This window comes from Lineus longissimus, chromosome 6 (genome assembly GCF_910592395.1).
Source record: "Lineus longissimus chromosome 6, tnLinLong1.2, whole genome shotgun sequence".
Classification (NCBI taxonomy): Eukaryota; Metazoa; Nemertea; class Pilidiophora; order Heteronemertea; family Lineidae; genus Lineus; species Lineus longissimus.
In genome coordinates, this window is record NC_088313.1 from 8728181 (window position 1) to 8740580 (window position 12400).

Below are 12400 nucleotides of genomic sequence, written 5' to 3' on the forward strand. Positions count from 1 at the left end.
AGTACATGTATACTTGTACTTGTACATGTACTGCAGAACATTCGATCTATTGCTCGTCACGCTTGAGTGAGAACTCAAGTGAGCATTGCGAGATTAATAATATACGCGTGTCAAGTCCATTCTGCATGACGCGATCGTGCTATGGCCTCAAAAATATTGGATGAATTCTGTGTCAAAATGGATACGCCACGGCAGGCTGGTAGTAAGTGCAAAGCCAGTCAGAGAACGCCTGATCACGATGAATCGGGCAGTCCAGATCTGAAATCAGTACGAATTGACCAGGATAACGATGATGAACCGGCTGATAGTGATGTCGAGGATAAGACATGTCAGAACGATTTGAGTAGTCAGGTGCAAAGTCACGACAGTGTCAAACCTGTGCATACGGTTAAATCGCTGATAGAACAACCGCTTTTGTCATACATGGTTTCGGCGCTACAGTCCGGAACTCCTGATAACGTCAAAAAGGCTGTGCTCGGTTTTTTCGATTCGAAACAAGTAACGGAGGCGAAGAACACTCTTTGGGCTAATGCTAATTTAGATATAATCGGCAGGAGAATAAGTCGGAAAACCACTGCCGTGAGAAATGAGAAGGACGCTGACGTATCAGATGTTGTGAGTGCAATTCTTAAGTTAGAAAAAGAGGACTGTGTTCCATCCTTCGTAATATCTGCTTACGATTTGTGCAGAATCCCGCGTTCCATGCCAGAGGAACTCAATAATATCTCTTTGGTAGATCGCCTGAGCAAACTTGAGGCGAAAATGTCGAGAATACAGGAGACAGTTGTTAAAAACGCCAATGACATTCATTCACTAGAAGAGAAATCAATTAGTAAAGAGAGAACTGATGCTAAAATCGTCGAGATGACTGCTTTCGAGTTTATCTGGCCCATAACCCAGAACAAAGTCGGTGATGAAAGAATACTCGTTGCGGAGGGTGAGCAGTGTCATGACAGGAGTAAAATTGGTGAATCCATTGGTCCTACTAGGTATCCGCCACCAGTTACTGACCGTAAGTTACCGTACTTGGTGGGAACTCTCCAAATAATAGTTCGGTAAATGCACTGGCTTGCCATGTTCATCTTGTAAAATCATGAACTTGCACACGGAGAATTAGGCAACTAATATATTCAGGGCGTTCTCGTAACTCGTTCGTGATGAAAGCTGTATTCGCATTGGTCTGTCGGTATTGAATTTATTCTCAATGACAATTGAGCCTGTCGATCATGTCTCGACAAGCTGAAGGCAAATGATTGGCAGACTTGCCACTCAACCAGTAACAGTGCAGAGTGTTGGATCATAACTTGGTTAGCCCTTCGCACGCATTGGTTCCACCGTAACTAGAGCAAAGCATAAAATGCATTTTTTGCACATTGGCCTGTGATAACCGCACAATGCAATCGTCCTCCCAGAAAGGACGACGAAGACGCTAAACCCTTCATCAAGATCATTACTAAGCCGTAGACCGTGGCCAATATTGTGGTATTGTACTGGGTGTTAAATGATAAATGATGATATTTCTATACAATTTAATACAATTTGTCAAATTTAGCCAACCTTTTACAGTGTTTCCACAGCTTCTAAGCTCTTCGGTACGGTTGTATGAGGTTCAGTTCTTCCAATAGACATGGACGTCTTTAATGCCATATTTTGCATTAAAGCTGACATGCATGCATAAAAATCCCAAGCGGCCAAGTCAGAAAACACAAACGCCCAACCACTCCACTTGAAACATGATAGACACCCAGTGACAGGTCTCACTTGACTGCACAAACAACAAGTTCATTGACCTAACAGGTCACAGAGGCGATCCGGTGAAAAGAAGAAAAAGAAAAATATTAGTCCTCGAGCGGGTTCGAACTCAAGACTTTCAGCTCTGGATCCCTATCATACCGCCTTACCTACTATGCCATGAAGCCGTTGTGGAAGGAGGACATATTTTTTAGTCTTTGTTTTCGCGTAAAGGCTTGACAGACGGATGTTTTTTTGCCATCTGTTTTTTCAGTTTCAAAATGGCCTTGTAAATTTCCCATTGACAAAGTAAAACAATAAGATTCATAAACGGAAGGTATAAAGCCAACCTGCGATGATTAAGGAGCATGCGCCTGTTTATTTCGTGTTTTCAAGATGCAAAACATTTTCCCTCTTCGCTATTATCAAAACCATGCATGTTTTGAGGACCTGTCCGATGAAAAGGCATTTGACTTTATACAATTTCGCGCGAGATCGCTAGGGTAAAATAAAGTAATATACGTGAACTGATGCTCATATCGATGCTCCACATCGAGCGCTCTGTTAGTGAATACGGTAGCGCCATTGCGGCCTGCTGGTAGTCTATCATATCTGAGGGCTTTTAAAACATGGCGGACGGTCGTCAGTGTTTTCTTACTTGATCGCTAGGGTTTTTATGCATGCATGTCAGCTTTAAGATATAGTTTACATCGAGTGTACTTCCTTGCCGGCCCCGCCGATCGTCAGTGCCAGTTTAAGGAATTGAACCCGAGGCGGAGGACCTTGGTTGAGTTACCAAGACACTCGAGGGTGGAGCTAAAATACAGTCCAAACCCGAGCCGACAGGCGAGGTTTTGGACGAAATTTTAGCTCCACCCGAGAGTGTCTTGGTAACTCAACCAAGGTCCGAAGCCGAGGGTTCAATTTCTATTCTAAAATACCTCAAACTTAAAAAGATAGGCCACGAAAATAACTTGAATATGTGCGAATTTGGCAAATTCCATCCATCGCCGGCCCGGCCGGAGCGCCGGTAGCGCCATTGTTTACATTATGTTACGGCAACGTTACAGAAAATGAGACATGTACATTTTGTACAGCGCGCATAGGAAGTCCGCATCGGCTCGCTCAAGTGATGCTAAAATCCGCGCAAATGGGCTATTTGAAGCGTTTTTCTCGGCAAATATGTGTAGTGCTCATTAAAAAACTTAGGGTGGTTGATGCTTCCTTGACTGATTTTTGTTTGAAGCAGTGTTTTGAGAGCCTCAAACTTCTGAAGTGAGCTGAAATTCCATTGACGTGACGTGTGCATGGTTCCACATTTTAGTGCAACCCGAGGGAACTTTGGTAGAGCATCTTGGTTGCGTGTCCAAAACACTCCGCTCTCAGAACGAGGCTTATGCATTTTCCATTTAAAAGTTGACTTTACGGTACCAAGGTATTTTAGAATTTCATTTCAACACCCAGTAAAAGATTTCAATGCAATAATGGTTGGTCATTTGTGCTTATGGAATCAAGGCGTTCCCCAACAAATAGTGACACTGTGTACTTGCAAGTGTAGTACTCAGAAAAGAAAAAACATGGCAGACCAAGCCGGAAGAGTTTTGCCAATGCTCCAGCAGGAAAAAGACTTAATAACTGAAGGGTATAGAGTTTACAGAAATAATTATGTGCGCGTCCTTACCCACGTTCGCGCCCATGTCCATAGACTTTCACCGGAAGCGCAGTCGGCTTATCGCACGCGACCAGCGCACAACATTAGGCGTAGGATACGCGACTTCGTCATACGAACATTACAAGAGTAAGTATGACGTGTCAGATAATTTCTAACCTTCTGCAAATAGACAAGAGAGATATTTGGGCGATTTGATTTTTTTAACTTTTGTCACCGATGCCTTAAACCAGAGTGACTGAATCCGAATTTCATATGCGGCAGACACAAAAAAAATAGATCGTTTTTTTTTCTTTTGGTCCCACACATTCAGCTGTTCAGTGAATTTCTGAGTTCTGGTCAAAATATCTTCTGCATTGTCAGACAATATTGTTCATACATGTGCATAAGTTCATGAAGTTCTTATATTTTGATAAACTCGATGAAAAAGGTCGTTTTTATTGCCCACCATGGTATTTATATGAACACTTCTTGACATTTCAGTGCTGTCCAAGAAAGAGTGCGCGAAATGCGCCACGCAAATGGTCCGGTGCCTCAATGGCGGCAAGTTGCGGGTGAAGGAAATGCTGGAATGCGTGCACCCCCAATCGTTCCACCAATGATGCCGCCAGTGCTGCCTCCACCACCAGAAGCGATGGGAGAGAACCTACCCGGTGCGCCTGTTCAAGGACTAGTTGCAAACGTAGTACCCAAACAAGTGGCTGCTGGACCACCCGGACCAGTTTTACCCGGACCAGCTCCTCCTGCTCAGGGGAACCAGCCTGTCCAAGGACTAGTTGCAAACGTAGTACCCCAACAAGTGGCTGCTGATCCACCCGGACCAGCTTTACCCGGACCAGCTCCTCCTGCTCAGGGGAACCAGCCTGTCCAAGGACTAGTTGCAAACGTAGTACCCCAACAAGTGGCTGCTGGACCACCTGGACCAGCTGCAATTGCTTAACCTGGTCAAGCCGTGCCAAGGCGCGAGCCCCTTTGGCAGATAGCGAGGCGAAACCAGGAACGGTTCGCCGACTCGTTGGACAGCCACGAGAGGAGAATGGGTAGGGTTGATAGGATCCTCGATGTAATCGAAATGCAGTACGGAATTCAACAGCAGATTTAAGATAACATGTCAGTGAGGTAAGTTTCTTTTATATATCTGGTTATTAAGAAAAGATGGCGTGTCTTTCAAGTTAAATTTGAGAACACCTTAGTGCGTGTATCTCTTGGACACACCTTAACAGATTACATCTATCAATTTAATTTCATCTTAACTGAAGCTTATGTTCGTGTAGTTGAAGTTCAATCCGCGTGCCTATTACCCCCCCCCCCCCCCCCCCCGTCCTCGCATCAATTTCAAAAAGAGAACAACCAGTCACTTCTGAAATGGATATTTTTGTAATCTCTATTTATTGCTCTCCTTAAATTAGAACTAATTTTTAAAAGTACAAGACGTAGTAACAATGAACAATTATTTATGTGGTCAGTGAAGTTACATCATACTCCATTACACTAGTACTGACAAAATGAGAAGAAAATGCTTCAACAAGTTAAATGCAAATAGGTAGCTGTGCGCTAGTCTGCCATGTTCCTCCCAAAAAGGCTTAACGAATGGATTGATAGAGTCCGATATGGCGCTGTGCCAGGCAAACACATACATCCGCAATCATTGAGAACATGTCTCTGCTATTCCTATATCGTTCTTGGAGAATTCGATATGTCTTTAGATACCGAATAACATGTTCAATAGAAATCCGACACGATGCGTGTTCCCGATTAAACATTAATCGCTGTTCTCTATGTTGCCCTCGCAGGTTCGGAGCCTTCCATGGTGTCAGAAGTGGCCATTCGTTGGGATAAATACGATCTGCCAAAATGTAAGTTCCTGCGGGTAGCGGAAGCTGCATATTTTCACCAATGCTTGGAAGAAGGCGAAGCTGAGCTGCATCATTTGTGTGCCCAAGGAATCCGGACTGAAAAAGATAAAGGGCAGACTGTTAAAATGTACGAATCTGTATGAAGTGGCTGTCCTCTAATCATCTTGACCGCCAAGGTATTTGCATCTTTGCCCGGCTATGTTTAAAGGGTGTATGGATCTTGCGGTTCTTGGCTCCAAAGAGTGTTATCTTCGTCCGTATCTTGATTAGTTTGAGATGGTTTTGCAAATATTGACATGTGGCGTTAGTATTCACCCTAATAATTTCAAGCCACTTATACTTCGAGTCATGTTCATTGAAATTTAATGGTTTTAAGAAATCATGTTTGTGTCGCCAGATGTGCCAATCTTATAATGGCAAGATTTTAAATGGTGTTATCCTGTTGATATTATTTCATTGTTGTACGAAAATGTTGCGTTTTAGAAAATGTTAATAAAGGTACATGCAATGTACATACTGTTATGAATTGAATTTGCGTTCTCTTAATTTACTGCCATGATAATGTGATCACAAATACGAATGGAGCCGAACTTTGCATAAATGATTTTGGGAATGGGCCAGTTACAGCCACCCCCTTGTTGATAAACAAATCTTGTCTCCAGGTAAACACAGTCCTGGATATGGACTCAAAGTCCCACATGCTGTGGATACTAGGCTTTGATCATGTAACACGCTGGTCAATTTCAAACAGGCCTTGTGTCCAGGTAGGAAGTGAAATTTAACCATGCCACGCATTGTACATGTTGTTACACTTCTACCTGAAGACGAGGCTTTATTTGTAAACAAGGGTATGCCTGTAAAGGCTTGTTTCCACATAGGCGTGGGCGTTGACGTTTTGCGCTCACCTCCTTTGTCTGGATGCGATAGTGCGTAAAATAACAAAGGAGGTGAGCGTGATGCGCCAACGCTGACGCCTAGGTGGAAACAAGCCATAAGAGGGGCATTACAAACATTCATATTTTGGCATTATTCTCCCCTTTTATATGACTACATTTTAGCTGCAATTTACCTGAATTTATCGATGTCCTCAAATGTTCATGATAATTTTGACTGATTTCGGTGATCATTACATGGTTTGCGAAAATTACCTTCTGTCATTTTGAAAAGCCCTTTTCACAGGCAACAGATGTTTGACATTACATAAAATTCATTTTTTAAATCCGAGGATCACCAAAATCATTCAAAATACTGGAAGACATGGACAACTTTATGTAAATTACTTGAAACAGTTTTGTCTATTGTTACTTCTATCTCATGGTAAACTAACGTTGCCTGTGAAAGGGCTTTTTAAGAACGGCTGAAGTTTATTTTCGCAAACTTATTGTCTTGATTTAAAGTGATGGTAAACTCCAGTTGCTTGGGAAAAGGGCGTTTCAGAATGGCCGAAATTCATTTTTCAAAAATTGTGTATAGGCGACAATTATACTCACATGCAAGTATCTGATATTTCCGTTAGCATCTCCAATTATCTGGGTACTGAGCGCATACCGGTGCCTGTGGCCGCTGTAGTAGAGATATCCTTCATTTTCGGGAACATATATCTCGTGTACTGTACCATCAATGGTACCGACTCCGTCTGGAAATACCTCCCACGTGTTTCGCAGGTTGTCCCATTCGTTTAGCGTCGGCCATCTTATCTCCATCATCAGGTGGTCCCAGAGAATGGATAGCATGCGGTTATTTATACGCCTAACGCTAGGCTCGCTGATCTCAAATAAGACAGTCATTGAATTAAGATCGGGGTACTTTCGAAGCCATATCAAGAGCATCAATAATCGATTTTCCTTAGACAACAAAAATCGTTCAGCGCCTTCATCATTTCCTCGAATGGCTGGCCGAATAAAGTCCAATAAATCACCAAACGATTCGCACGTTTCCCCCGTCTCAAGCCAGAAATTAGCTGGATGGTTTACCATTCTCCTGTAGACGTCCTCTCCTGTAAAAGCCCCACCACGATGAGGAAACATGATCTCTTGGAAGCGAGGAGGAGCCGGAACAGCGGGCAGTACACTGGAGGGAAGTAAAACCAGGCTCTGCATTGGCACAAATGCAACACCGTCGTCCAAAGATGGCGGCAATTGCATTCCAGCAGAGCAACAGGAAAGTGCCTGAAGGGCTCTTAAATGACCAGCCATACTTGAATACTTGAAACTTGAACTCACTTGCCGTGTATCGCACAGAACATAAATACCACGAATGTAGAAGACCCAGGAATCATTGCTGATAATGGTGTTCATCAGTTACACAATTAAACATAATGTCACTGGAAAACTTTGAATGCTAGGCCTACTGAACAAAACTGAATTGTACCATCACTCTATATTGAATAAACTTGGCATAATATCCCTTTTGTATTCATTGATTGCCCGTATCTGCAAGGGGACATTTTCTACTTTTTTTATCCGCTTTTGAAACTGATTGCTTGTTCAATAACATACATTGTCAAAAGCGTGCCCCTCCGCCATAACAAAAGGGGCGGTGCTAAACGAGGGTCATTGATCGCTGCATAAATGGTAAGGACCCAATCAGCGTGAATCTCCTGCTACGTTGGGTACGACGAGTTACGGTCAGTGACTGGTGGCGGATACCTACTAGTACCCGCACATACTCAAGTATGGCTCAATCTCAGGGACTCAAAAGTTCCCGGGGTGTTCGTGGAGGGCGTGAGAGTGCACGTGGCGGTCGAGGGAAACTAGAGACCTTTGGCAGGACGTTTTACGTGAACGTCCCGGTCGTTTATGCGTACTTCGTCGACGCTTTGTGTGTGTCTCAACAACTTTTGTTCGCGTTATAGGCCCCTGCAAGGGCGTTAGAACATACGTTTAGGTGCGCGGGGGTTTTGCATGTAACTAAAGCCTACTTTTCCAATGGCTGGTATCGTATGTAATAATCACAGTTTGGCATGAGAGAAACAGAGGCCCTTACGTGAGCCTATTGCGTATTAGGTCATCACTTTTTGTATAAATGCGGGTGTTTCGGGCCTGTGGTGGCATACTCGCGGAGCTTCTGCAACGTGCGGAAAGGTAAGTGTGCGTTTGTCCAAAACGTGTTGGACTTCCTCGATTTTCGATTTGTCTCCATTCGATTCTCGATTTTTGGCAAACTATTCCAACAATATTCGTGTATGTGTAGTAGCATACACAATGGTGCTATAGTATACATATATGGAATTTGGCGCTGGGTTACTAGTTTTCGAGAGCTTTCAAGGTATTTTTCAATGAACACTGAGGATTTATGAACAGGAAAGGGGTAGGAAAAGGAACAAAACCAAATTTGTATCTGTTGATCAGTGCGCCACTGAGACTTTTTCGGTGGTAAGCATGGTTTGACACCCAAGGCGCGTTTAAAGTCTGTGCCCTAGAAAAGCTTGATTCTGATCATGCATCCCTCAACTATTATACATTTTCCATAATATTTTTGTTAAATTTCGTTATGCTTGCAGAAAATGAACGAGAAAAAGAAGATTATTCATTTCACCCCGGCCACAGACATTTTGCTGCTCAGGGAGGTGCTTGCAACCAACCCATTCGAGTCGGTCGGGTTATGGGACAAAGTTGCTGAAAATGTCAACACAGCACTGGTCAAAACGGGGAGTAGTGCCTCTGTCACTGCGAGAACGGTTCGTGAGAGGGCTCAGCGGCTCATGCAGAAGCACCGGGCAAACGAAATGAAATCACTTAGAAAGTAAGTCATCATGTTAGCCCTTTCCAGCAATTAGTTGTGTGCACTCCAAGAGCTTAACTGGGAGATTTAAAAAAAATTAAAAGTAGCATTTTTGACTCATCTGGGGCTCACTCAGGCGAAATATGGCCACGAACAAGGTAGTTTGGTGAAATCCTGTCTCACCACTTAAAGTGCGGTTTTCACTAATGGTCAATTGGCCATATTCTGCTTATGATTTTTGCAGCAGTTATCCAAGCTATATAGCCTACCCTAGCCAAAACTGGAATCATATTACATAATAAAATGAAAATGAGAAATGCACTACAAGCTACAAGTGCTAAGATTTCTGTACTGCACCAATCCCATATTAACCTTTCCCCAAAAGAAAACACCACGAAGACACTTCTGCAATTTTACCATGATTATATTTATTGGTTGACAATTTACAGAACAATAGTGTGGATATTTATTCCGATACAGTATGGCCAAAAACAATCATAACGCTACTTGTAATGTCAGATGTAAGTTACAGCATTTTTTCAACTTGGAAAATCTACCTGTTCCCTATATCTTTTTACGATCACATGCCAACTCTAAACCCGGACGAAAGTCTCTTTTGTTTCTTCGCCTTATTTCTTGTTTCAAATTCACAGAACCAATGAAGAATATGAGGAGAGGGAGCAGATCCTTACTGAACTCATTGATTTAGAGAGGGAAAGCCGAGAAAACCTGGAAAAACAGAAAGAAAAGAACAAGCAGAAAAATAAGTCCGCCGGCGATTGTCGGGAAGCTGGATTACTAATACGCAAGAGAGCACTTGAAGCGCTTAAACCTGAAAGCCCAAAGGCATCCACATCGGGAGGAGCAGATGCAAGTGATGACGGTAAGACAAGAAAGAACGCAGACGCTGTTCGAAATAACACTGAACATACTGTAGAACTTTGAATAAGCAAGTGCCACGGAAAATCGGAACACTCATAGATTTTTATTTATGCATGGTGTTGGCAGCAGTGATGTGATTCTCTAATCGAACATTCAAGCCTAACGGATGATTAGGCTACTCTTCAAATAATTGTTCTCCAATTATACAATAAAATCCAGGCGTGTTCTGGTTTTCCGCGGTGCTCGCTTATTTCCAAGTTCTACAGTATATGTATACATAGCAACTCTAACCTGGTAGGAAGAGGCAAAGATCCTCCTGATTTATATGTACAGTTAGTAGCAGACAAGCTCTTTAGTGAGCGCGTTCCAGGATTACCGTTGTAAATCTGATTATTGGGCACCAAATCGGGTTGGTCAGGAAAACACACTCTAACCAGAATACTGTTAATAAGCCTTAACTTAAGGGGTCACTTTTCTGGCCCGACCTATGGTGGTCTCTCATAAGCAAGTAAGCATCTGGAAGATTACTAAATATAGCTGAATTTCGAGCTAATATCGCTGACAATTTTTGGTGTGGTGCATAACTCTTTTACAGTGCAATCCTCCATAGTGCATCTTCAAGTATTATTTCTTGCACGTTCTTTTTTCTTCAGAATTGGTGCCCGAAATTAAGCCCGCAGAAAAAAAGCCGAAGAAGAAAAAGGTCGATCCGATTGTGGAAATCATGGAACGAAAGATGGATTTGGAGGAGAAGAGCGAGGAAAGGATGGGAAAAGAATTGGAAGAAAGACAAAAAGAGCGGGTGGAGAGGATGGAAATCATCAGACTTTTGATGAATAAACAGAATGCAAAAGACTAATGAAAAACGTGTATTTGAAGTCAAATGTAATTGGGTTGGTTTGAATAAGAATACATGCATGTACATACCAATAATCTTTGTTCTTCTTTTGGCCTATCCATTTAGCCTTGATTCACATTCAAGTAGTCTTCGAGTTCGGGTGGCTGTTGTCCAAAGTAATCGTCTGTCTCCGAGCCGTAAAGACATGTATGGCAGTTGGTCAGGATGCTGGCTACACAATAGTATTTACCGACAGGCTGTAGCAGTAACTTCTGATTTTTCTTGAAATCGAGAAAGGCAAATAAATTGACAATTTTGCCGAATGTCCACTCTACACACGTCCTTACTTTTGACATGGTACGGTTGAACTCCTGTTCCAAAGGAGTGAGGGCTGCACCTCTGAATGGACCTATAAGTTGAGGTCTAATCAGATAGGCAGGATCGCCATACAAGGACATGGGTTGCCCGTCTCTTTCAAAACGTTCTATATGTTGCAAAAGTTCACTGAGACGAAGAAGGGCAGAATCGTGATGTCGACCTTCTATTGGTCCGTACAGGTTTGCGATGAGTCCATTTGGTGTTACCACAGATTGAAACTTCAGGGCATGGACTCTCTTATGTCCATTGTAGCATTTTCGCTGATTTTGACCTGGGCGACAAATTTGACGTACTGTACCGTCGATAAACCCCCATACGTTGTCTAATGCGGCTCCTTTCCTAGTAACAGCATCGGCAAAATCATGGATGTCGTCTGTCAACCACGGTTGATTGAAATCCGTCAACAAACGGCCATGTTGTCGAAATATCTGATCCAGCACTTCATTTACGATAATCGAAAGAACAGATTTTGGCCGTCCAAACACTTTCCTCATGCTACTGAGTCTATTCGGGTAAGACAGTCTATACAAAAAAATGCATAAACCCTCCATTCCTGATGCCACGGATCTGTCCTTGCACTCGATACGTTGGGGGATTCCTAGTGCCGTACATAGCCGAGGAATTTCAGCTTTTCCAAATCTGAATGAGGCTCGACATTCTTCGTCTGTGTACTGCTGAAGGTCAAAGCGAGGGCCCAACGGAGATTCCTCAGTGTCCGGTGGTCGTCTTTTCAATAAAGGTACCAATTCGTCCATGTCTAGATATACAAGGTACATTTCTAAATCACGAGCTCTCTTTCCTCTCCAAAGATATGCCATTCTGATGTCCCAAGTCCATCTACACCAGAACGAATCCTTTTCCCGACTTAGTGCGTGTTCGCGCGATTTAGTTTACAAACGGACCTGGACCTATGTTAAAAAGAGGGCAAATTGTTCCATAATCGCAACGAAACATATTGTTATGAAATAATAACTCACTATTAGAGATAAATGTAAGTTTCCTTACTGTTTTATGTTGGTAAGAAAGCCACGTAGAACGACTTACACGAGACGCGCGTTAAACTGCGCGGAAACATCCTGCCGAACCACATAGTTCCAAACGCCCTGCCAAATCCAAAAATATTCACTTACGGGGGCTATTACGTCCGCGCTCTTTGTGCACGTTCGCGTACACGTAAAACGTCCTGCCAAAGGTCTACTGTCACGTAGTAATCTGGTACATCCTAACGTTCTCCGCCTCAGAGGCAGTAATCAGGGACCATATTCATGAAGCTTTCGTAACTTTGTCACTAAGAACGATTTATGTGGCTCTTAGTAAGACTTT

General features: G+C 42.9%; 1 protein-coding gene across 1 annotated transcript; it reads left to right on the forward strand.

The window, feature by feature from the left end:
• The first annotated feature begins 7930 nt into the window (after positions 1-7930).
• Positions 7931-10720, forward strand: LOC135489933 (uncharacterized). The gene is made up of 4 exons (XM_064775567.1): positions 7931-8035; positions 8759-9000; positions 9633-9862; positions 10515-10720. The coding sequence occupies exons 1-4, from the start codon at positions 7931-7933 to the stop codon at positions 10718-10720; spliced, it is 783 nt and encodes a 260-aa protein (XP_064631637.1).
• Positions 10721-12400: the final 1680 nt, after the last annotated feature.

Bases quoted from the DNA above. Each gene is read 5' to 3' on its own strand.
- LOC135489933 (XM_064775567.1), top strand. From the start codon at position 7,931: ATGGCTCAATCTCAGGGACTCAAAAGTTCCCGGGGTGTTCGTGGAGGG. The intron at 9,001-9,632 runs GTAAGTCATCAT...TCAAATTCACAG, and splicing joins GAAATGAAATCACTTAGAAA to AACCAATGAAGAATATGAGG. The intron at 9,863-10,514 runs GTAAGACAAGAA...TTTTTTCTTCAG, and splicing joins AGCAGATGCAAGTGATGACG to AATTGGTGCCCGAAATTAAG.